Raw genomic sequence first — 27,850 nt, forward strand, 5'->3', positions numbered from 1 at the left:
CTGTTGGTCTGGTAAATTTGTAGACATAATAATCTCCAGGACAAGCTTTGACTTGGATTGGTTAGATCTGTAGTAACTGCACTGATCATAGTGCGAGCCATAAATTTCACGAGTAACAACTCCATCTTCTAGCTGAGGATGAGAGCCACCAAGCCACAGAGCACTAAAACCTCCACATGACATGTAAGACGCACATCCCTCGGGCATCTGAGCACTAGATCCATTAATGAAGAGTCGATACCAGCCATCCCATTCAGCACGAGTGTCATCATGATCATTTATATAGCCATACCAATACCAGTAATTGACTGTGCTTCCTCCAGTAATTGTCAAGTGTGTTGTAATTATTGCATGGGTCCATAATCTGTGTTAGTGTGAGATGATGAGATCAAACAAGGAACATAATAAAGATTATGAGATGCATTTGTACTGTGCATGACAGGAAATAGTGATGTCACAAGTTAATTTGCATGAAAGGTGTGATGTTAAAGCTTAGAATCACTGGAATAATAACTATTATTATTACTATACTACTACTACTACTATATTTATATACTGTATACAACTTACTAAAAGTGATGCTGGATCCAGTGATTATATCTGGACTCAAAGTGGAAACCACCTGTGAAATAGTGCTGACATCTTATAGGAAAAAAAAAAATTGAAAAAATGAAAAAAAATATATATATATTAATAAAATAAATTAGTCCATACTGAAATAATTGTAAAATGTTTAAAATACTTGTGGGGGAAAAAAAAATCATGGTACCTGTGCAGTATCCTGAACACCAGATTTGTGTGGATTCACAAGTTTCATAGACATAGTTAATTTTCCTGGACACGCTTTCACTCTGATGGGTTTTGTCTTGTAATAACAGCAGCCCCCCAGTAAGACCCTGCAACAGATCTCTCTAGTCACCACTCCATCCTCTATCTGAGGGTGAGGACCATTGAGCCACAGATTAGTACGTGTTACAGCTGTATGAACTAATACATGTCTCTGACATCTGGATGTTCATTCCATAGTAGAAAAGCCGATACCAGCCATTCCAGGAGAAAGATTCATCACAAAAGTAATCCCCACTTTCATTGTTGGCTCTCCAGGGACGATCCAGAGACTCATAGTTGTAGCAGGGATCACTGCTGATGCTGCTGAAAGCAACTGACATAGAGTTTACAAAAGTAGAGTTAAAATAAAGTATGTACAGGGAAGACAGTTTAGAGTATTACATTCTAAAGCACAATGATCTGTAATTTCAGGATACTGAGTGATTATATTCAAACTAGTGGAGCGCAGTCAGAGCCAAAATGGGGCATGTAGGGTATGCCATTCACAGGGTTTGAAAATAAGGGGAATGAATGAATGAATGAATGAATGAATACATATATGCATACATACACACATCAGTCAAAGACCAAGCATTATTTCATTTAAACCATCTTATCACCTCTCAAAAGAACAAAAAAAATTATAATCAAGCAAGCATTTTCTTTCTGGCTAAGAATGGAATTCAAATAAGCCCTGTTTGGCAATATTACAACATGTTCATATGTAGTACGCATATTAAATGTTAAATGGTTGGTTTAAAGTTTAAATGTGAGTGGCTATATGGGCGGTGGGTGGAGATTTACAGAATGGTTAATAGACTGCACACCACTAAGTCCAACTGGTTAAAACATAATTTCTTAATCAAGTTTATTAAGATGTATGTGCTATATTTGTCTAATAAACAGAGCATCTAACTCTAAATACTGACATAAAAAGAAAAAAACAAATCATCAACAAAAAAATCCCAGAGAAAAGAAGTAAAAATTGCACTGCACAGTATGAAGGCATGTAGAATCGACACATCTGGGCTTTGACAAGTAGTTTATAGACGTAGTAATCTCCTGGACAGGCTTTGACTTGGATGGATGTAGATCTTACCTCACACTGGCTAGACCACATATAACTTCCTAAAACTGCACGGGTCACCACTCCATCCTCAAGTGTTGGATGAGAACCATTGAGATACAGTCCAGTGTCACCACCACATCCTGTATTAGTCACGCACCACTCAGACATCTGGGCACTTTCTCCATTCAGATACAGACGATACCCAGCCACTCCATTCAACAGAGTGTCATCATGGTAATAGTACTGATATGAGCTTTGCCGTATGTCTCTCCAGTATTCATCAAGAGTGTTATAGTCATAGCACGGATCAGAGCTGGACGATGTAGTTTCTATGGCTGTATAGTGCTGTGTATGTATTTGGTTTAGAAAAACAAAACAACAAACATTACAGTATGTTATCTAACAACTGTCTGAAAGAGAAAGAAAGCTGGACAGTTAACTGAAGATGGATGAGACTGACTAACAATGTATGCTTTAAACAGATTTCTCACTAATAAGTAAGAGTTTACCACAGTGTTGTTATAGGGACTGTATTTATATCTGTTCCAATCAGATTTGAATATTGGGCATAGGTTCGAAGGTCTCAGTTATTTGTATGAATATTGTTGGCATGATATAAACTTCTGAGGTAAACCCTTTAAAACTGTAAGGCATGTAATTTCACACTTGGACAAAGAAGGTATGCATTTCCTTAAACATCTTTGGCTCTTTTTGGTTAATGCTACATGGGATTAAAAACAGTGCATTCGTATAATACTAGGAATCTGTTTTAGGATTAATACGTCAGACTAGAACTCAACACTGATTACTGTCAGACTTTCGAAATAGTTCATCACTTGAATTAAGATTATAATAATTTAATTTTAAAGCACAGCCACCCTCAAAACAGACTTTAGCACTTCTTTTTACTTTGAGATCATTCTGAGGTTGTAAATCCAGATTTAAAACCATAACAAGGAAATAGTTCAGTAGCTATGATGCTGTTTTTGAAATCAAATATTTGCATAGTTTTGACAGGAAAACACTGGCATCTACTAACAATGCTAAAAAAAAAAAAAAAAAAACGGTTTAATCTTAAAAAAAAATAAACCATAAATACATAAACCCAAACAGGAAATAAAACAGTTATGGAATCAGCATGTGTCCTGTTCTGTGTATTGAACTCCTGAACATTGGTGTCTCATATATTTAGAGCAGTCACTGCAATTTATGAAAGAAAATCAATTAAAATCTATATGTGGGTGTGTGGAAAAAATAATCCAGACATATCCCCCTTTGTAATCATTAACATTGTCATAAGTAACTGTAATTTAATTGCACATTTTTTTTCTCAGTAACTGTAACTGATTATATATATATAAAAAAAAAAAAATTATTATGTAATTTAGTTACATGTAACTAGTTACTACCCAACACTGGTAAAAACAAGTGAATCATTTTAACCCTCTTTTGAAACCACCTTCAGGTCACGCTGTTCCTGCCCTGTCCAGCAGGTGAAGTGTGGTGTGTCCACTGTTCTGCTGTCTATCACGGATCATCCCACCTGTTACTCCACCCATTGCACCTGTTTCATCATTACCAGCTATATATCTACATGCATATAACCCGAGCTTTTTTCAGTCACTCTCAACCAGATTCCTTCCAGTCTTCTTAGGTTTTTTGGTTCCCAACATCAACATTATGCCTTTCTGTTAAAGTTTCTCAATTCCACCTGAGATCTGCCTGATTTTTAACAGCATTTTGTATTGACATTTGAGCCTGTTCAGCCTGTTTCTGCCTCTGTTTTGTAAAAATATGAGATTTAATGTAAATTACAATAAATAATGTCACAGCTGTGAGAATTAAATATATAAAAACATTTAAATTTTTTTTTTTTTTTTTTATGGAAAAAAAACAGTTTGACTCTATTAATTGGTTTACTTTGCATACATTGACTGACTGACACTTTCTGCTACTGCTGTTGATGATGAGCCTTACAGGCACTAAACCCAAAGTTGATGTCTGCGTCTGCCAGTTTTAGCCCCATCATGCTATTCTAATCGTTCCTCGTTAATGTGAAAACGAATTAAATACTAAGCTACTTTATGCTCTGTACAGACCCAACACATCCAAACTGTTTATACACTGGGAATTCTGAATAAATAGAATTTAGAATTACAGAATTCCAACCCAGTTTCTTTTGGAGTCTGCAGTCAATTTAAGAATTATTCCTACACATCCTTCATTTCTACATTTGTAATGGAAAGCAAAGGATGGAAAGAGGAAGAAGTAAACAAGTAAAAGAATGATTGTACTGTACCTGATGTTTATCCACTGATTACTTCACCTGTTAAATAAACAAAATAAACTTAGGATTTTATATTGGCAAAAGATTTTGTCATTTTTAATACAGATTGTAAATCACTCACCATTAATCAGCAGAAAGTAGTGACACAAAACAGTGAGATCAGAAACCTCATTGTGATAAACGCAACCTCCTGCACCTGCACACACATATACAAAATATACACATGAGCTGTTTCCTATATTCACTATTTTAGATTTTTTTTTTTTCATGTTTTGTGCAAATTTGGATGTATGTATGTATATATAAACCATACAGATAAGCATATAAAATAAACATTTTAGAAAATAATTTAGATCCATAAAAAGCCCATGATATGAACAGTATTTTTAGCTCAACAGGGTAAAATGAAGAGAAATGAACTTTACCTGAGGTCAAATGCTGCTGCCAGAGCAAACTCAGGAAGATTCTCTCTTCAGCAGCTGAAACACAGTGATGATGAACTGTAGGTCTCAAACTCTTATAGTACCTTGGTTAATAGCTGTGGGGTTGTACCATTACTGGAACCAGAAGAAAAAAAAAAAAAACCTTCCCAAGAATTCAAACCAGTTTTTATATTTTTGATATTGTGGTGAATAATGTTTATACTTTCTGTTCTTTGTATACCACCTTTCATTAGTGTGTCAGTTTTCAAAATACCACCTTAAAAAAAACTGGTACGCCCAAAGGTGACTTTAAAGACATATGCTAAATCAATTGAACAATATAACAATTTAAAACATTCAGAAGTTTAAAAACTTTCATCCTTTTCAGTCCATCGTTAAGACCCACTGTAGAGATGAGAAACAATGGTCAGTAATATGGAGTTTGTTTAGGTGTGCAAACAAGATTGTAACAGCAATGCAGAAATCAACTATCAATGGAACTTGTATTGCTCACTTAAAGGTCAAACTTCACCCTAAAACTAATTGTTATGGTTTATGCCCTTTAAAGCAGCTGGGACAGCACACTACTCAGCAGGAATAACACGATAAATACTGTAATGAATGGGTATCTACTATTATTGCAAGAATAAAGGGAAAACAACAGAGAAACATCAGCAAAATAATATTCATCAAACTTGATTTAGAAAGATTGTATCTGATCATTTAAACTAAAGTAAAGAAATACTTTTAGTCTGTTCTTTATGAATGTGAACACTGTATTCACAGGTTTACCAGATGATTAGAGATTAGCAGGAGATTCATCATTTTTTTCAAAACCCTGTGATGCACAGTTTATGTGTCCCTGAACAGGAAATTGTCTCCTCTGGAACTGTACAGACTAACACAAATATAGAAAGAAGCCATTATAAGACATTGTTGTAAATAGAGAAAGAAACTGTAAAATGTGCATGTTGCTCGATCTTTGCTCTGGACTGTGTCATTGTTGATGTGCTTTCTAATAATATTGTAATTTACTCCTACTGTTCTTTTTTCAATGTGTTTGCACATATGCCCAGAAAAAACAACCAACACCAACATTCTCATACAGGATAGTCCTGACCTCATCCCATGAGAAGTACTGTGTGTGTGTTTTGTTTTTTGTTAGTAAACTCGATTAGTCAGGTGGGCATCATTTGTTTTATACATTGCACGACAACATTCAAAATTATCAGAATCAAATTTAATCAAAAGATGCTGCAGTGAATGAACATTTCTCTAATCAATCATTCTTTTTAAACACTCATTGGATTAAAAGGTCTGGAATTGTTAATCACTACATATATATTAGTGAACAAACACTGGTGTATATTTTTAAACCATAGATGAACCACAGCCCCTACACACAACATTTTACATTCATAAAATTGATTCACATAACAACCAATTTGGAAGCAGGAAAATATCTCACAATCTACATTAAAAAATCGTTCAGCAACCCAGCAACAACACAGCATGGTCACTGTCCACTGACAGAAACTGATGTTTTCAATGAGCCTCTGTATCTACTGTGTGAAAAGTCAGTGCAGGCATCACCCGGCAGGTCTCTGAACATGCATTTTCAGGGAACTGTAAGGGAATTAGGTAAGAAGTTGGAATAATTTATCATAATCAGTATCAGATTGACTTTTTCAGACATGAATCTTCGGTGGCAACATTTGTGTCCACTCTGTTTTTCCCCAGCTCTTTAATTTTCAGTTTTAAGTTCATATTTAATTTAATTTTCAGTGTTTTCTCACAATTTTGTTTATTTGAGCACTTTGGAACCTCGCCTCTCTATACAAAAGAACAATTCAACCAGTGCTGCAACATTCTTCATAAACTTTTTAGAAATGAATTCGAAACACACTTCTCACACATTTTTATATGGTACCCAACGTCATGAAAATGATAAATGGCTGTAAGTATTAATAGATACACTAGCCCTACACTTGTCCCCTGTGTCCTCCCCACTTTCTCTCTCACACACCATACAGTGGGCTATACCGCAAGCTTTTTTCAGAATTTTCCTGTCGACTTTAAAACTCATCAGATAGCACCAACTCACAGTAACAGGGGTTTAATTTCATTAAGTATGAAAAATGCATAAATGGACGTACTGAGGGTGGGGTGTGCGTGCGTGCCATTACTATGAAGCAAAGTTCATTTAGATTTAAGAATAACCTAATGGAGTGATAAATTGCTACTAGATATTCAATTGCAATAATTCCAAATGAACCAAAAGATACATGAAAATGACCCCCAACAAGTATTGAGTGCTGTACATGCTCTACTTTTCATTTTTCATATTTTTCGTTGGCCAAAATTTCTAAAACCCTTTTATGTATTGGCTTAAAAAATCCTTTTTTTTGAGAAATGATTTGGGATTTTCCTTAGTTTCAGTTTAACACAAAAGAAAAAAAATAAACTTTAAAATATATAGTCTGTGTGAAAGAATGAATAAAATATACGTTTCATTTTTTTGAGGGATTAGTAAAATAAATCAATTTTTGAGTATTTATTATTACCCACCTGTATAGTTTTTTGTACAACAGCCCAAATGTCCAAGCGGCAACTATGGGCCCGGGGGGCAAATTATTTGTAAGTACATATTCTGGGGAAAATGGTGTTATTCTGTTAATATTAAAAAAATCAAGGTTATGGTCTTTTTTAGTGTTTTTTTTTTGTTTTCAAAATACCCCCAAAAAACTAACTTCCCCTTTTATCTACATTCTACGTCCCTAGACCTTTAATTTGATGGGGAAAAATTGTCAAAAAAGGAGACGAGGGAAAATCTTTCACGCTTACTCCCCCTCTTTTGTGTTGCTTTTGAAATGGGGGGGGGGAAATTTTACAGTTTTCAAGGAAAAGCAGGAGTTTACAACTTCATCAGTCACAAAAAAGGGAAAGAATAAAAGATAAAGGTTAAAGCTGGGATTAAATTGATTAGGTTATTTTTTTCTCCCTTTTATGACATTATGTCTTGTAAGGGGCAAAATATTGGGCCCCCTTTATCCATTAGGATATTTTCATTTTAATGGTAAAGGGGACCCTATTTTTTTTTTAAAACTTATTTATGATTCCATCAAAATGTCAAGTAATTTTTTCATTTACATTTTGTAACGTTCCCGTTAAAAAGGATAAAGTGTTCTCCCTCCCTCAAAGGGCAACAAAAGAGGAAATTGTAAGGTTGAGTAGCATAGAGGGGAGAGAGGAAGCTGGTGGGTTTTGGGGTTGAATGGGGGGAAAAGGGGTGGAACATATTTTTTTTAAAAATTTTGCAGAGAAACTCACAGAGGACTTGTAAAGGGGGTTTTTGAAGAGAAAACAAGAGTTTTTAGATATATATACTTTTTCCCTTTTCAGATTCCCCCTTTTTGATTTTTTTGAAGTTTTGTATCTTACTGCCTGGGGACATTGAAAAAATGGGGTTTCTCCAAAATTCAGATAAGAAATTTTCATTTAAATGTATTTCTTTTTCGCTGCATTAAAACCTTCCCTACCTCATTTTGGTTGTTTTTTTTTATTTTTTTTTTGAGTTTAAGTGGATATGTTTTTTTGTTTTTTTCAGTTTGACTTTGGGTTATTGAAATGTGGTTTTTGGGGTTTTTCAGTATGTTTTTTGTTTTTTGGGATTTCTCAGTTTTCAAAATATACTAGTTTTTTCACTCCCTTTTTGAGACTCTTAATTAAATTTTAAAACAAATTGGCAAAAGTGAATTCCCTTTTTTTTTTTTTTTTTCTTTTTAGTCTATAATAAAGGGAATAGTTACTTTTTATATGAAATCACCCTTTGCAGCCATTGGGAAAATTATGGGCCCTAAAAATCGAATTTCTTTCAGGTATCCTTTTTTTATATATAGATGTTTTTTTCTCATTTTATTTATTTTTTTATTTGTTTATTTTCATTTACACACCTTAAGAATAAAAACCTGCATGTTCAGTAATAAAATAAAAAATAACAAAAAAATCATGGGGGGCCTACCATGAAATTTTTTAAAAAACAATATTTTTAAAAAAAATATTATTTAAATTTTATTAATAAAGGACTTTTTAGGAATCCTTGACCCAATCAAAAGTGCCCATCATAAAAATGTTTGTGTTTTTTCATTTTACATCACAAAAAAAATATGGTTATTTAAAAACGACTTGTACCCTTTAATGTTTACATGGGGCATTTCCCCCCAAAAGGAAATTGTGTCACATTTTGTCACCCAAAGTTTCAAAACCCATGAGTTTTTTTCTTTTGTTTTGCACAAAAAAAGTTTTTGCGAATGTTGGGAACCAAGTTGTGTTTTGGTAAATTTTTTTTAGGTAGACATTTTTATTTTGTAAAAGGGAATATTTACTTCATTCTATTTTTTGATTTATTTGTTTTTTTTAAATTTTTTTAAACCCAAAACCGTTGGGGGCACCTTAAAAGGTGCCGTTCTGACGTTCCACCATTTTAAACAAAAGGATTTATGTTATGTTTTTAATTCAAAAGATTAAAAAGTAATACAGCCCACTTTTAGTTTGCATTGAATTTCTTCAAATTTAATGCTAAAAATTTTTTTATGAATAAAAAATTTATCTGTTGAAACAGTAATTTTTGGTTAGAACTAAAAGTTTCCCTTATTCAAATGGCATTTAAGGGGTAAAACAACATATTTGTCCATCGGGAAAATTAGTTGCCCCCACATTTAAAAAAAAATTTTTTAAAAAAAAAAATTAGGGAAAAAAAATCAGGACAGTTACAAGGGCCTATTAAAATGAATATAGCTGAAACCATTTGGAAAAATTTTGCACAAAAAGGGGAAAAGCTGGAAAAATTCCCCAAAAAGGAAACTTAAAATCAGTCGAAGATGTTATAATGGGACACCTTCGAAAACTGCCTGCCATTTTTCCCCAAGAACCGGCAAGCTGGGAAAAAGGAAGCCCGGGATGGCAAATAAGTCTACTTCCCCTTACTGTCGAGAAAACCCCCGGGTGCTATTTATACATTTGCCCCAAAATTTAAACTTTGAGGGGAGAGAAAACAATTTTGGGGCCCCATTAATTATCATTAGTATTTGATTAGTAAAACGGTGGGGTTAGCGGGGGGTCGTAATTCGTTCACCCTTATTTTTAATATATATAATACTTTGTTTTTTCTACCCTAAATACAGTTAAACCCAAAAAGGCAAACATTTAGAGAAAATTTTTTTTGCAAAAAAAGGGATGAAACCCTACTCAATACAACATTTTTTCATTCTTTAATTGATCATAACAACAAATTTTGGGTGGAACAAACAATGCCAATATCAACAACTGGTCCGTCCACGACTGTTTATTAAATGTAGCCAAGAAATTTAATTTTCCAAAATTTAAAGAAAATCAAGAATTAAACTACAAAAGTCTGCAGTTAAAAAGGACTGTTCGGGAAAGATTAAAGCAAAAATCTGTTCACCTGTTTACCCAGCTCTTTGTTTCAGTTTCTCTTCCCTTTTTGAACTAAACTAGAACAACCAAAAACATTTTTTTTTTTGCACTGTTGAAACCCCCCTCATCCACATACTGTAAAACAATTCAACCAGTGCTGCAACATTCTTCAAAAACCTTTGAATAAATTTTAAAAACACTTTTTATACTTTTTATAGATTGCCCAAATCTGGAAAACAAGAAAAAAATTGCAAAGATACATTAAAAGATAACAACTTCTTTTATTATGAAAATGTTTTATTTTTAAAATACAGAAAGAGAAGCCACCTTGCTTCAATTTACATCACATTTATTTCCCCTTGCGTAACACTGTTCTATTATATATACCTAAAAAAAAGTTATAAAAACCCATTTATGAAAGATGGTACTGCACTGCAAAAAAATCACATTTATTTAGTTTATTTTTTCATTACTGATTAAAATGTTAATAGCTAAACATGTTTTCTTGGGAACAACTGCTTTAATTGTAAATTAATTTTCACTGGTTTAACCTAACCGTTTTGTTTCATTTTAAAGCAGTACTTTTAAAAACTAATTAAACAATTCAGTTTGATAAATCAATGAGTCAAAAAAAAAACTGTCATTCTCTCACTGAGATGTGACTAACTTTACCTCTTACTTTCCATCGTGTACGTTGACCACATCATTTTTGAAAGTCTGCTATAGATATACTTTCTGAATGTAATATAAGTGTATGCATTTCTTAAAAGTTACAGAACTGAAAGAAGAACTACATAATGGCATTTAATGTTTTCTTCACATTGTTTGAATAAACATGAATCTGATTTCTTTCTTTTTTTACTGTACCCATCTCTTTAGTAAAATAAGATAAATTTGAGTAAATACAATTCCAATGTAAATATTGATTTTTTATGCTTGTATGAAAATAGGACAAAGGTCCACATCGAAATATGACATAAAACCCAAACCAGTGGGCATCAGTGTCACATTCATTAAAAATGCCACTAAAATGTCGTGTGTGTGTTGTGTGGGTTGTGTGTGTGTGTGTGGTGGTGTGTGTTGTGTGTGTTTTAATAATAGGGTCAGGTGCTCATGAGCGGAACAAGGAACAAGCATCAGATAAGACACAGACAGAACCTCAGCGGCCTTCACTTATCTGGAACCAACCCCTTTCTGTCAACAGAGAATATAAGCCAACAGCAGTGGAATGTGTAATGTTTTTTGACGAGTGGAACATCATTCAGACAACCTATTATTTACAGAATGAGTGTATAAAATCAAATTAAAACGTGGGTGTCACCATTCGCTGGTGTTCCCTTGTCCAGAACCTCGTCAACTAGGACCCCATGGATATGCGAAGCAGCATAGTCACTGAAGTTTCGAGACCTGCCCTTCGATCATCCGCTGGTAGTGCACAAGTTACAGTCACTAAAAGATACAAGATGCAAAAAATATATACTGTGTAAAAATCATTGAACAAAATGAATGATATACAGAGTGCACCAGTCCTCCAGCAGAGGACAGTGCAAGTTCCTAACCAGATAGGGGACATCATTAACGTGGCTGATATTTAGTGTTTGACTGTATCAAACAGAAAAATCAAAGGAGTTTATAAATGGCAGATTCGTAATCCTTCAAATATTCAAAACTCACTACGGGGCAGCTATTGCTTGACAGAAGGCACAGGTGAACATACAGTGCAGGTAAAAGCTTAGTGAGTTTGCAGTGGACAGTGATGACATCCTGAAGGACCGGGAACAACGGCTAGAGGTTATAGAACGCCGTTCTTGCAGGGACAGCTCCCACTGTGTCATCAGTTTTGGATTGGGACACCCTGAGAATAGCAATTATAACAATGCAACAAATCAAATTTTGAGTTCAATAGAGACTTCAACCCTAAAAAGTGATTTCATGTAAGTCAGCATATTTCATATTCATGTGCAAAAAAGGAATCTGTGCGTTTAAGCATTAGAAACCGCTTTACTCTTGAGATGATGAGATCCCTAGCGGAGACTGTAATCAGGGGATCATTCACAGGTGTAGCCCAACACGTGTCCATCACCAGAGCAAAACTGACGGCTGGCAACCCCTCGACACGAACTTCCACATTCATCTTCTGGCATCGAGCTCTGCATCCACACTCTACCAGTGAAGGGCCGAGTAAACTCATCATCCTCATATGGAATCATCCGCAACCTGATATCTCCCTTCAACCACACGCGGGAGGGTCTCGTGCACCATGCTGTAAAAATAATGCACAGATTCATTTTAAAAAATTACTTAGTTTTAAGGGTAAAAATATATATATTTTTGGTGTTAGACAATATTACAATAAATTACTTGTTAGACATTTATTTTTTCTGCTTAAAGAGATTAGTTCATTGAAAAACTTGTTCATCATTATTCACAGAAAACGTTGACTTGGCTGTGTATTTTGGTGGTGCATTTGTGAGAGCTCTTTACAGAAGTTGTGATGTCTGAATTGTAAGCCAATTGTGTTTTTTGAGTCTCATCTATTGAATAATGATATGGGTCATACAGGCCATTTTTATAATACACTTGTGTAGGTTTTTTTTTTTTTGGAGCTTGGAAATCCTCAAGAGAGTTAATGGTAAACAACCAGTAAAACTCCACAGAACAAATGTGAAAAGCATGAGAATTTCAACAATATGATGGTGAGAAAATTTCCATTTAGTGAACTAATCAGAATCATATTTGACTCACACCTCTCCAGTGGGTTGATTTCCGCATTCATGAAGTGTTTGTGTTTGAGGATAAACACAGCTGAAAGAAAGCTTAAGGATTTTTTTTCTCTGCTGATGAGGACCTTCTGACCTCGGTGCCCCCAGAATAAAGTTACTGTAGATGAAGGGGTGCCATTGGCCTGTGGATAAAATGTATACATATTTTTGCAAAATTTATCTCAAATTGAATAAAAAATAGCATCAAGTGAAAAACTAGTAGGTTAAATATTAATTGTGGTTAATGTGGGTTAATGTAAAATTATTTTTTTAGTAGGTAGAGGTAACCCTTGCCTCTTGTGCACCCTTCCCCACTGAATCTGTTTAAGACGTTTAAGTAGTTTCTAGCATACTCTGTTTAGGGCCTCCAAAGAATCAATCTGTATCAAAACGATGGGCCCAAACAATCATCCCTAGAGACTTCTCTAAGTCTCAAAGAGATTCCCCATGTGGTCAAATCAAACTCTGCTGGTTCTATCAGGCATTATACATGTTTGGATGGTGTATTTCAATAGATTGAATAGTTAGTCCTACCACAAGATTTGTACCACAGATGTGTTCATCGTTATCAAATTGGAATTCCACTCTGCCATTCCGGACCGTTCCTTTGCAGCTGGGATCATTGAGGTGTAAGACATCAGCTGGAAAACCAGCCTCAAAGAGCTGACAGCGAGACACAGACATGGAGCCAGAGCTGCTTTCACAGGTTTCTGAGAAATCTGAGAGAGAGAGAACAAAAAGTCAATATAAATAACTGAAAAACAGTGTATTTTTTCACATTTTGTTGTGGAATAATACCAACCGAAAGAGTCATGATGCTGTCGTTGTCTGTGATTTTCACATAAACAGCCGTAAACACCATTATTCATCCCACACTCTTCATCCTCAGAGCAGCTGAGTTCAGAGCAGGGATTTCTATTAACTAGAAAGAGAAGTTTATTGTAAAACAGCGTCTGCTAATACAAAAATCTAAAACTTACAACACTAAACATTTTTTTTTTTTTTTGAATGGTACCTTTGCTACTTTTATATAAAAAGCCTCCTAAGCTCCTTGGATATGAAATGATTAGCAAAAACAGTGTTTTATATGTCCCCCTTGTATGTCACACCCAACTCAAGTCTTGCAGACTCTACTAAAGAGCTGATGAGTTGAATCAGTTGTGTTAAATGAGGGAGGCATACAAAAAATGTAGTGGTTGGGGGCCCGCAGGACAGGTTTGAGAAGCACTGATTTAGTGTAACTGTTAACTTTTCTTTAGTAATGCAGTGGTGGTCAAATTGTTAGAACACTTGGCATATTTAAGAGGTTTCAGGTTGTTTTTGTTGAATTGGTCATTACAATACCCATAAAAACAAACTATTGCAATTATGCAAACTATTTTATGGCCCCTCGAAGTCAGGACCTCAATGCCACTGAGCAAATTTGGGGCGAGTTGGAAAATAAATGGATAGATCTACTGTACATTCAAAGGAAGTTTCTAAGTTTCAGGAGTTCTGAGTTTCAGAAGACATGGGATAACATTAGTGCTGAAGTTCTCAGGAAAAAATATTGCCAGAGAGATGTGCTGCTGTAATTGCTGCAAAAGGTGGATGTACCAAACATTAAAGATAAAAATGGATAAAAACAGTAGCACTCACTTAATTTGATATGTGTTGTGCTCAGAGCAACCATCTGCATGTTTCATGAACATTATGAAATGAAGCAAAAATAGGTCAATATTTTCAGATCTGTCAGGTGTTTTAACAATTTTGGCCACCATTGTATTTTAAAAGGTTTTATTAAACACACACACACACACACACACACACACAGTCCTGCCTTGTTTTCAAATTAGTAACAGAATCTTCAACACATCATTTGAATTAGCAATAGCAATTCCTGAATTGAGTACACACAGTGATCTGCAAAGGAACTAGTTCTGCTAAATTTAAAACATTATTTAATGTGTTCTATTTCTCACATGTGTCATAACACATACAGTAACATGGATCTGATTTATTCATATAAACCAATAATACTGCAGACTGTACATTATATTACCAGTCATTGTGGTTTCGGCTACAGTTTCTGTGGTTGTGGTTGTCTCTGTAGTGTAGGTATTGTTTATGTTCCATGCATCTGAAAAAAAAATGTTTCATAAAAAACTATGATTTCTTACATAAACAAAGGAGACATGTAAATATATTTACCTGCACAGTATGCCAAACTGCAGGTAGTTGGACTCACAAACTCATAGACATAATAATCTCCTGGACAGGCTTTGACTTTAATGGGATTGGATTGGAAATAGCAGCAGTCATTGTTCCAGTGACCACAGACATCTCGAGTGACCACTCCATCCTCAACTGTTGGATGTCCTCCATTCAGCCAGAGTGGAGCATTAGTGCCACAACTATTCTCCTCAACACATGTGTCTGGCATCTGAACGCTCTGACTCTGAATAAAGAGACGGTACCAGCCGCTCCAGCTGACCCAAACGTCACACATTATTAGAGAGGAATGTTGATTGTTGGTGGCTCTCCATGGATCGTCCAGGACATTGTAGTTGTAGCAGGGGTCAACAGGGGGAGCTGTTGTTATGGACACATTAGAAAAATCACTCTCTGAATGAATGTAATATAAATAATTAGTAAGTAATCTCTAGAACACTATTAACTTAGGCTCCCTATTACACTTGTGCTTTAAGTTATTCAAAGCTAAAAAGAGTTTGTCTCTTGTTTAAACATCTCATTCACTGAACAGCATTTACTCCTTTCTGAAGTTCATTTAGCTATGAATTTACTGCTCTCTTGTGCAGTGGGGGGGGGGGGGGGGGCGCATACACAAAGATATTCATGAGGGTTTAAAGGAAAACAAGACAATACTTTACCAGTGGTTGTAATTGGTGGAGCAATGGATTCTGTAGGTAGAATTGTCTCTGTTGCTGTTGACACTGATGTAATGGACTGCCATGAGGCTTCTGGTATTAAGAACGTTTTTTTTTTTATATCAACATCAGTTATTATTAAGCAAAGCCCAGAAAAGACTAAATTGACTTCATTAACATATGAGCAAATACTCCCTACACAGTAATCGCCACAAAATGTTGGCTTGACAAATTCATAAACATAGTAATTTCCAGGACAGGCCTTGACTCGTATTGGGTGGGATGTGTAATCACAGCAGCCAAACCATGAGGAGACACAGACCTGACGTGTGACCACTCCATCTTCCAGCTGTGGGTGAGGGCCGTTGAGCCACAGTGGCTCATAAGTGCCACACATGCCTTGATTAACACATGATTCTGGCATCTGAGCATTTTCACCATTGTAGAACAGTCTGTACCAGCCATTCCACTCCACATTTATAATCACACATGCCATAGTAGTTATAGTGATAATTGTCAGTGGCTCTCCAAGGCTCATCCAGACTGGTGTAACTATAGCAGGGATCAACGCTTGGGGTACTGAAAGGTACTATGGGACAAAAAAGTAGAAAGAGAACAGACTCATATTATATATATTCAGTATAATAATATGAATAAAAACCAATCCAATTTTGTGTTAAACATGGCAAATGAAAAGTTGAATGAATGTACCTGCACAATATACAGGAGCTGGGATCGAAATTGTTGGTCTGTTAAATTTGTAGACATAATAATCTCCAGGGCAAGCTTTGACTTGGATTGGTTCAGATCTGTAGTAACTGCACTGAGCAAAGTGAGAGAGCCGTAAAATTTCACGAGTAACAACTCCATCTTCTATACGAGGATGAGAGCCACCAAGATACAGAGAACTATAACCTCCACATGACATGTAAGTAAAACACCACTCAGGCATCTGAGCACTAGATCCATTAATGAAGAGTCGATACCAGCCATCCCATTCAGCACGAGTGTCATCATGATCAGAGATGTATCCATACATAGACCAGTAATTGAATGTGCTTCTCCAGTAGTTGTCAAGTATGTTGTAGTTATTGCACGGGTCATAATCTGTTAGTGGAAGACCAAAACAGACCAGTCATATAGTATTTTAATGAGCAACTTCACAAGTGCAGATCTGAACTAATCAAACATATTAACACAAAATAGTTTCACTGCAAAAAAAAATAAAAATAGAGAGAGAGCGAGACTAGGGGGGTGGGGTGTACAGTATATGAATCAATTCAAATGTAACTTACTCAAGGGGATGCTGGATCCAGTGATTATATCTGGACTGTCAGTGGAAACCGGCCATGAAATGGTGTTGACATCTGCAAAGGACATTCAAGACACTATTGAAGTAATTTGAAAAGTTTTGAAAGACTTTGTTTAAAAAATGATAAAAAAGCACTGTACCTGTGCAGTATCCTGAACACCAGAATTGTGGATTTACAAGTTCATAGACATAGTAATTGCCTGGACACGCTTTCACTCTGATGGGGTTTGTCTTGTATTCACAGCAGATGCCCCAATAAGACCCTGCACAGACCTCTCTGATCACCTCTCCATCCTCTATCTGAGGATGAGGACCATTGAGCCACAGATTATAGATTGTGTTACAGCTGTATGAATCCACACAGGTCTCTGACATCTGGATGTCCATTCCATAGTAGAAAAGCCGGTACCAGCCATTCCAGGAGAAAGATTCATCACAAATGTAATCTCCACTCTCATTGTTGGCTCTCCAGGGACGATCCAGAGACTCATAGTTGTAGCAGGGATCACTGCTGATGCTGCTGAAAGCAACTGATATAGAGTTTACAAAAGTAGAGTTAAAATACTGGGACCCACTTTTTATTAGGTGTCATCAATTATATTATTCTAAAATTCAAATTTATAATTTAATCTACTGTGCAGACACATGATATTTACATTGTACTTATATTTAACAATACATGCAATCAGTTACAGCTGTAATTCATTTCTGTATGTACATATGATTTCTGGAAGAACACCGTTGACTCGTCCCTTACTCCTTAACGCACCCGTAAACGTAACCATATCACCAAACCTGTCCCAACCCCAGGAGTGCCATTAAATGGGATGCAGAATATGCTGGGCATATGGGCCCAAGACTCTAGGGGGCCCCAAATCACCAATTTGGTTGATATTTTTTTTTTTTTTTTTTTTATAATTAAAAAATTTTTTTTATATATATACAAGAAGACGTTAACTAATAATATTGTAGTAAAATAAAATTTAAATCATAGAAAGTGAGATGTGAATGTGAGCATATCTACACCTTTTGATAAAATGTTAGAAAAATGGGCAAGCATGAAAACAAGACGTTCAAACTTTAATTGTGTGTTGCCTTTATGTCTGAAAAGTTTAGGACAAGAAACTTTAAATTTTGCTGGCTACTGTGAAACTGTCTTGCTGAAACAGTGAAAGCAGTGCAATTTATCAATGCCTTCATTATTTTAGTATGTGAGCTAACCTGATGTTGAAACTAATGTAAGCTGGTGTTTAGGCTAACACACAAACAGCCTAAAATTTAAGCAAAAGGTTCATTATCTTTAGCCAGAGGTCAGGTGAAATATGTAAACAAATACATTATAAAAGAAATTTACTGATTCTGTAATATCACCATTCATTTAAAAAAAAATCTGTAAAAATAAGGCACAATGTGTTGTATTGATTTGAAGGAATTTTCCATATTGATTTTTTTTACAGTTGTTTCACATATATTTTGAATTTTGCACTTCACTGCATTGTGTTTTATGTGCTATAAGGGGGTGTGGTGAGACCTACATAATGGTTAATGGATGGCACATCATTGATTCTAACTGGCTAAACCATATTAATTTCATTAAACAATCCATTAAAATATGTTAACTAATAATTAACCTTGATCATTTACTCTTGATATTGACTTTTAAACAAATTCTGACAACATTTTACAGAGAAAAAAAAACATTAAAAATGCACCTGCACAATATGTAGGTTTCATTACTGATATGTTGGGTTTGACAAATTCATAGACATAATAATCTCCTGGGACAGGCTTTGACTTGGATGGATGTGGATGTGTAGTCGCCACACTGAGAGGAAGGCGCCCACAACCACTCCCACCACCACAACGAATTACTTCCCAAGACTTCACGGGTCACCACTCCATCCTCAAGTGTTGGATGGGAGTCGTTGAGATACAGTCCAGTGTAACCACCACATCCCAGATTACTCACACACCACTCAGACATCTGTGCACTTTCTCCATTCAAATACAGCCGATACCAGCCACTCCATTCAACAAGGGTGTCATCATTTTCAAAATATTCATATGGGCTTTGTTGTATGTCTCTCCAGTATTCATCGAGGGTGGTGTAATCATAGCATGGATCAGAGCTGGACATTGTAGATTCTGTGAGAACAAAAAACAGCCCTGTGATGATACATAGTCACTGATTAAGTGTCAAAAATTAAATGTTGCAATTAAATACAGTTGCATCTTTATAACCGAGAAAATATTTGGATAATAAGATGGATAATATGATTTTCACTATTTAAAAAAGACCTAGATCTTAACTGAGCATTTTCTAGCAACTCTATCACTATTTGATTACAAGTGTGAATGACAATGTAAGACTGGCTTGATTTCCTGAAAAACCTGGACTCAGGAACTTTCACAGAAACCGAACACTATGCAATGATTCCTTTTCACATCTGCGATTTTCTCAGAAGCGGGAATCTTTATAGTTAGATAAACTTCTATAGCAGTAAATAGGAGACTACATCAATACTTACTTTCTGTGTCCCATTTGCTCAGATGGCAAAATAAATACCCCGCTATGTATTTTCATGACTTTCAAAAAGAGGGGAAAAAGAGATTAGTAATGGCAGTCAGAAAAGAAAGTTGTCAAATGTTCCATATTTACCCACAGCAGCTGTTTTAGAAATATCCTTGCCTTGCTGCAGGTGTAATTAATTTTTTTTCGTACCCTGATGCAAAAGTAATATGATTACAAAAGTACAGTGTTATAATTGTACATATATATATTTTTTTTTTTAACTTGGATTGAAAAAAACTGTTGGATTTACGATGCTGATGACAATTGAAAAGGCATCACCGTCTGAGAAAATGGTGCATATACAGTACTATGGCAAGCTGGTGTAACATTTAATCCTTAAATGTACTAGTATCAGTTTTAACACTACTAGGATTTTTAGATACTAGTATCTATGCCAGTAGTACTTATTTTTTTTAGCTACTAGTGCTTATTCTTTAAGCTTTTAAGTGCTTATTATTTAGGGTTCTGGTATCTTTTTGAAAAATACTAGTGTTTAATCGTTAGATACTAGTTCTTATTTATTATATACTATTACTTATTTCAATGCTAATTATTCTATTGTTACTAGTAACACATTTCAAATTTTGGTAACACTTTATGTTAAAGGGATAGTTCACCCAAAAATCAAAATTATGTCATTAATGACTCACCCTCATGTCGTTCCAAACCCGTGAGACCTCCGTTCATCTTCGGGAACACAGTATAAGATATTTTAGATTTAGTCCGAGAGCTTTCTGTCCCTCCATTGAGAATGTATGTACGGTATACTGTCCACTGTCCAACAGGGTACTAAATACATCTTCAAAATAGTCCATGTGACATCAAAGGGGCCGTTAGAATTTTTTGAAGCATCGAAAATACATTTTGGTCCCAAAAATATCAAAACTACGACTTTATTCAGCAGTTGACCTTCTCTCCCCGGGTCTGTTATGAGCGCGTTCACCTCACATATCGGTTCGCGAAAACGAAATCACTCGCGATGTAACACGGATCTTCTTGAACCAGTTCAACCAATCGACAACACCGGTTTTTAAGGTTTCGAGTCTGCTATTGGTTTTAATAGACACGCAGAACGAGCTGTTAGCTTTTTTTAACATGGCTGACACTCCCTCTGAGTTCAAATAAATCAATATCCCGGAGTAATTCTTTTTTTTACTCAAACAGTACTGCACTGACTGAACCGAGCCAGATAACGAACGAAACATTGACTCGTTCTCGAGTCAAGAACCGGTTGCATCGGTTTTCGGATCACCGGTAGTGATGGGAATTCTGTTCTTCTCCGCGAACCGGTTCTTTCGGACAGTTTGATATTCAATAAACCGGTTGAAGAAAACGGGTTTCACCAGTTCTTTTGCGCTCGACGTAATGACTTTCATTGGCGATGATTGCCCTTGATTGAAGCCTTCGCGGTTTACCGCGCTCATAACATTAGCACAGAATCGGTTCAGAATCAATCCACAAAAGAACTAGTTCAGTTCAGACGTGCTGTGTGTCAGTCTGAATCACGCATGCGCAGTATCATCAGCTCCTCGGTTCTCGAATCGGACGCGTCCGACAGAAACGGTTCCTTGACTCGAGAACGAGTCAATGTTTCGTTCGTTTCCCAGTTATCTGGCTCGGTTCAGTCAGTGTACTGTTTGAGAAAAGTGAAAAGTGAAAAGTGACGTGACATTCAGCCAAGTATGGTGACCCATACTCAGAATTCATGCTCTGCATTTAACCCTCCGAAGTGCACACACACAGAGCAGTGAACACACACACACACTGTGAAACACACAACCGGAGCAGTGGGCAGCATTTTATGCTGTGGCGCCCGGGGAGCAGTTGGGGGTTCGATGCCTTTGCTCAAGGGCACCTAAGTCATGGTACTTGAAGGTGGAGAGAGAGAACTGTACATGCACTCCCCCCACCCACATTTCCTGCCGGCCCGAGACTCAAACTCACAACCCTTCGATTTGGGAGTCTCGACTCTCTAAACCATTAGGCCACGACTTCCCACAAAATGGAATTACTCCGGGATATTTGGTTATTTGAACTCAGAGTTAACAGCTTTAAGTCATTTTTGGATTAATGCTTATTGTTGACGCGAACCGTTTTCAAAAGATTTCAGTTCGATTTGGTGAACTGGGTTCAAGAAAGATCCGGTTACAATCGACGTGATTGGTTCGCGAACCGGATGTGGAAGGTGAACGCGCTCATAACAGACCCGGGAGAGAAGTCAATGCTGAATAAAGTCGTAGTTTTTGATAATTTTTGGACGAAAATGTATTTTCGATGCTTCAAAAATTTCTAACCGGACCCTCTGATGGTCACATGGACTACTTTGTACGATTGTTTTTATTACCTTCTGGACGTGGACAGTATACCGTACATTACATTCTCAATGGAGGGACAGAAGAAAGCTCTCGGACTAATTTTTAAAATATCTTATACTGTGTCCGAAGATGAACGGAGGTCTTACGGGTTTGGAACCGACATGAGGGTGAGTCATTAATGACATAATCTTGATTTTTGGTGGGGAACTATCCCTTTAAGGTGTCCTTGTTACACGTTTTAAATGTACATTCTATTATAATAACAATAAATTATGCATAATTACATGCAAGTAACCTTAATCCTAACCATAGAGTAAGTACATGTAGTTAATTAATTTTACTCAGTACTTAAATGTATAATTACACTGTAACAAGGACACATTAAAATAAAGTGTAACCCAAATATCTAATAATGGGTTCTAGCATCTAAAAAGTAAAAATGTACCTAATGAATATCTACTGTATATATTAAACAATTTTACTAAGAAATGGAAATTGAATACTAGCCAAAACTGAATAGGCATTATCTGAGTGACAGATATATGATCCTAGAGGGACATAATTAGTTGGGCTGACCCCCTAATAGTCGACTAAACAGTTAGTCGACAAGAAGAGGATTGGTCGACCCAAAATTGGTATTAGTGACTTAGTCGCAGATAAAGAAAAAAATTGTGAAATTCCACAGGCGAAAGTTCACCACGGTCTGTGACGAAAATATGTTAACGGAAAGCTCTATGGGTAATACCGTCCAGAGGAAGGAACATCATATGCTCGCCTATCATTCATGTACCCCAAATTATGGCTTATTCATATGAAAATATGTAAGAAAAAAAAGAAGCAAACTTGATGGCCACTCAATATAATTGATACCCTAGAGAAAATGTGCGGCTGTTTAAGTGTCTGTGTGGAGTGTGGAAGCGCCAGACCCAGACTTTTGCAGTGTGCTCACTGCCTTACACGGCGCGTCATGATGATGTGTGCTAAAAAAATACATTATTTTGTGTATTTTGGTTGTAATGCAAAATTGTTTATGCGGTTTTCAGGTTTAAAAAAAACTAAGTATTTTCCAAATAACTGTAACATTAGTGTTTATCCTATATGACCCGCCTTCTGAAACGCATTGATTTGTTGCAAAGCGCACGCTCGCAAAGCGAGGTGTGCGCTGGGATTGGCCAGCATTCAGCGAATTGGTGATGGCTTGATGCCTCCAAGCACTGGGACCGGAAATGTTACGCACTCTTAGCATATGGTGATGAGACACATGTATGGCTTGAAAGACGAGGGGAAATCAACATAAAAAACCATTATAAACGCGTGATATTAACCTATGATTTATACTAGTCGTTGTGTCTTTTTTGGCAGGCTTATATAAACAAAGCTAGTTTCGTTTGTCTCATTGAAAAACAGCAAATCACCCACACCGTAGGCCTTGAGTGAGCAGAGGCTGGAGGCCTAGAGTGAGCCGCAGCTGCTTGAATGAGCGGACTGGCAGGCGACTTTAGGCGGATTCTACAAAGGAATACCATACCTTGTGTTGCGGCACACGGCAAACCACTATGTGATCCCCGACCCCGGGCTGGACTCCGCATCGCCACAGTGAAAGCCGATTCGGCGATCCACAGTGCAAAGTTGATGTATTTTCCTCAGCGACCAGCACGGATCAGCTCCAGGCATGACGAAGCGAAGGTCAAAAAAAAAAGTCATTTTCGCTTTACCAGTGACACCACACAGCGTCTATACGACATGGATGCAGAACGGCCAGCCAGCAACAATACCGCAACGAGAATAAAGGTACACGCTTCTTTCTTTGCTGTGAACATCTGGGCGGCGTTATGCAAAATCTTCGCCACATTCTGAAGGTAGAGATGTGAGGGGGGGTGTTTAGAAACGAGCCGTTTCAGGGGGGCTTCTGGAGGGAACGAGTCTCAACTTTTATAAAAGAATATCTCCTTTGGATTTGAGACTTTAGTCTTTGCAACTTTACAGATCTTCTTTATTCACCAAGAGCTTTGTACCCACCTCCAAAGAGCAAAGGGAAAATTTGAAAAAAATCTTGCCATATATGACCCCTTTAAAAATACTCCCCTCATATTTTGATCGATAGAGCTGAGAGTAATACATCTTTCACAAATCTGTGTAAAGACTCTACGTTTATTTGGTGTGCACTCACAATAACAACAAAACCAGTGTGCTTTTGTAAAATAATGAAAGCAAACCCGGATGGGATGCGCATTTCTGGCTGTCTCTAGTCAATTTGAGTGTGCAAACCCTGAGAACTGTACTATTTTTATTCTGTGCCCATTACAGATATGAAAACATATCTCGAGAGATGTGAAATATAGACTTTCCACATGAGCCAATTCAACATGGAAAACAAATAGTCTCAGATTAGGTAGAAGCCCATAGGAAAAAACTGCATTCAGGCAGTGCCGGCTTCAGCGCTTAAACCGAAAACAAAAAAAGGCTATGTTTATTAATGAACAGTTATTAAAAAACAAAATTCGTTAATCATATACGCAGTCTCATATACTGTTGTTTCCCTTACAACAATTCATAATCATGACGCTCTGCTGGTGTGATATGGCCAGCTTTATGCGGTGCTTAAGCGCTATTAGGATACTGAAGGCAATTATAGGCTCAGGATTATTGTTTGAAATGGTTTATTTAAACAAAGTCGGTGATTAGTCGGATAATGCTTAAAATGAAAACAAATTCAATCGTTAAGCGTTTTTTCCCTTCTTAGAAAAACCACGTTTGTACTGCCCATATTCTGCTTAGTAGTGTTGTACAGAACAAGTGGTCTTTTAATATCAATGTCACTGCTGCATGTAACGTGTTCTTTATATAAGAGGAAAATGGTTACATTTTTCACCAATCATGACAAAAATACAAATACTGCCTTAATAGCGAAAAGGGGCAGCGCTATGCTGAAGGTTATGGCGGATAATAAACAAAGCCGTTTCCCAGAGCTCACACGCGGTGTTACGTCACATTCTCATGCTTGAGGAAAATGGCTGGGGAAGGTGTGTGGAAAGAATTGGCTGTAGCCTTCAGATAGCACAACACTTCTTATGGAGAACAGGAAGCGTTAACCAGTAAAGGCATACAGCAAACTCCCAAACAGAAACTAGTTTTTTTCCTCGTATTGCTATCAAATGGATAATGGTAAATTCCTGTTGGACTCAAAAGGGAAAAAAAGTCGTTGCTGTGCTGGTGAAATCACCATACTTCACAAAACATTCCCATAACACAAAACGGAACAACTCTCTCCATATCTTATTTACAGATCAGTACAGCATATGCGTAAGTTAGCCTGTTTGTGATACAACAGGGTATACCTCCTTATAATATTAAGGTATACAGGATAGCATTTGGGGGAAAGTTCAGTTTTACACAAGGCTTTGTAATGAATACTGTCTGGGTTAATGTGGACTATGTGCAGCTGTATCACTCCCATTATTGACACAAAAAACCCCCCCCCTATATTTCATTTGAAAACGATGAGACCCCACAAATGTTGATGCTGATGTCTATGAGACAACAACTCACACAGAAAAACCAGGGAGTGCCATCTGGACAGATTCCATTTTCCACAAATAGGAACGTTCAACTGTGACAGTCTTAACCGACCCTTTTCAAGGTCAAGAACTCTATTTTAAGTAATTACGGTCATATTTATATAAAAAAAAATTTTTTTTGTCAAATTAAAAATTTAGTTGTTGAAAAAAAAATATAGACATTTTTTTTGGGGAAGATAATATAAAAAAAAGTTTTGAAAAGTCAAATTTTTCCTTGAAAATGTAGATAAATAGAAATTATTATTATTATTATATTATTATCCTAATTATTATTATTATTATCATTATTAAAATTACCAGCAATAGTAATGATGAAGTTTGCCCCATGATTGTTTTGTTTGTTTTGTTTTTTGTTTTTTTGTTAATGAAATTAAACCACATGTAAACATAATGGACTGACATGACAGAAAAGTATCATTACAATATTAATTCTAATGCACATGACAGACTGTAAATCACTCACCATTAATCAGCAGCAGAAGTGACACACACAGTTGAGATCCAGAAACCTCAGTTGGACTAATGACTCCTCCGGCACCTTTGCACACACCATATTACAATATATATGACTACACAGTTGTTTTTTTTTTTTTCTTCATATTTTCTGTCACTTTATTTGAGGATATTTGAACATATAATAACTTTACCTGAGGTCAAATGCTGCTGTAGAGCAAACTCGGAGCTTCTATCTTCAGCAGCTGAATACAGTGATGATGAGCTACATCTCATCAGTGCATCTTAATAACTGTGGGCGGGCCTTTACTGGATTTGTCTACATAATTTAATAATTTTTCATGTGACATGAAGATATTTATTTGAATGGACCTGCTTCCTTGTGTGCACCTGATTTTAGAAATTCTTTCACTTACTCAAAAAAATGTAAATGGAATGATGAAGAACAAGTACTTTTTCCAAAACAGCTTTACAAAACACAGTATAACAAACCATTCCAGTGAGTGAGCTAAAGGTGACTTGGAAGGAGTTTATTAGATTTTAGATTTTTAATTGTGTATAAATAATGTTTTAACCAATAACATTAAAATAATTTGTTCATACTAAGACCACTGAGGCACGCAGGTGATCAAGTGATATGAGGTTTATGAGATGGGCAAAACTTACAAGATCATACCATATAATGCAAATAACAACTCAAACTTAAACCAAAAAGTAACATTGTAATGTCTTTAAAGCAGCTACTGAAACAGCATGCTAGTTAGCAGGTTAACATTACAACATTAGGCAAATTCATGGATATCTAATATTCGGGTACACAAAATGAAGTGGGGGACAAAAGAACGAAAAAGCAAACTAATAACATTAATGGAACTAGATTTATAAAGAAAGCATAGTAAATAAAATCAGGTTAAGCAGGCAAGTATTGTATACTTCCTTGAAGCAAGAATGTGTTACACACACACGCAATACATTTTTAAAAAAAAAATGTTGTGCAAAGGCATAGGCTATGTCCAGAGGGCTGATATTTTTGTTCAAGCAAGAAAGCATTGGAGCATTTAAGGAAGTGAACACTTTAATGGAAGGTTCCAGAATTGCACTTTTTAGAAATGTCCGATTCCTCTGCTGCACATTTCTGTGTTCAACAATTTCTCCTTTGGAAGTGTGCAGACTTATACAAAACAGAGCATTTTTTACAGCATTTATAAAATTTAGGTTATTATTATTTTCTACATCTCATTTTAACAAGTTGAATACATTAAGAGTAATATATCAAATACTGTAACAAAAAGTTTATTAGTTAATACACTACCTATCCAAAAAAAAAAAAATTCATATTATCAAATTAGCAAATGCATATCAGTTCGATAAGCTTCTGCAATGTCACAACATTTTATTCCTGTCCAGAGTTGCATTAAAATTTTTCGCCAGGACCTTGTATTGATGATGGGAGAGTCAGGACCGCTGCGCCGCAAAGTCTTCTCCAGAACATCCCAAATATTCTCATTGGGGTAAAGGTCTGACTCTGGACTCTGTGGTGGCCAATCCATGGGTGAAAACGATGTTGCATGCTCACTGAACCACTCTTTCACAATTTGAGCCCGATGAATCCTGGCATTGTCATCTTGGAATATATCAATCATGTGCCATCAGGGAAGAAAAAATGAATTGATGGAATAACCTGGTCATTCAGTATATTCAGGAAGTCAGCTGACCTCATTCTTTGTGGAATAACCTGGTCATCCATGTAGTAATTATCCAATGGGATTATCTTAAATATGTGCTTAGTTAAATCCAGGTGGTGATTTTTTTTTTTTTTTTTGGACGGGCAGTGTACATTAGGTATCATGAATTGAATGGACAGCGACTCATTTACTGACAAGTACTGAATGTGATATTTCAAGTGGACAGCCAGGTTTAATGTCATTTTTTATACATTATAGGACTTT

The 27,850-nt window shown here is 36.1% G+C and overlaps 1 protein-coding gene and 1 pseudogene across 2 annotated transcripts in view; both read right to left on the bottom strand.

Moving 5' to 3' along the window:
- LOC109054556 (alpha-tectorin-like) overlaps positions 1–27,850 on the bottom strand; it is a 168,517-nt gene that overhangs the window by 45,511 nt on the left and 95,156 nt on the right. For both annotated transcript variants that reach the window (XM_042736017.1, XM_042736018.1), the window contains exon 10: positions 14,995–15,375. In XM_042736017.1, coding sequence (XP_042591951.1) covers positions 14,995–15,375 — 381 coding nt within the window. The remainder of the gene's footprint in view (positions 1–14,994; positions 15,376–27,850) is intronic.
- Positions 16,925–25,944, bottom strand: LOC122139299 (annotated as a pseudogene).

Source organism: Cyprinus carpio, chromosome B12 (assembly GCF_018340385.1).
Source record: "Cyprinus carpio isolate SPL01 chromosome B12, ASM1834038v1, whole genome shotgun sequence".
Lineage (NCBI taxonomy): Eukaryota > Metazoa > Chordata > Actinopteri > Cypriniformes > Cyprinidae > Cyprinus > Cyprinus carpio.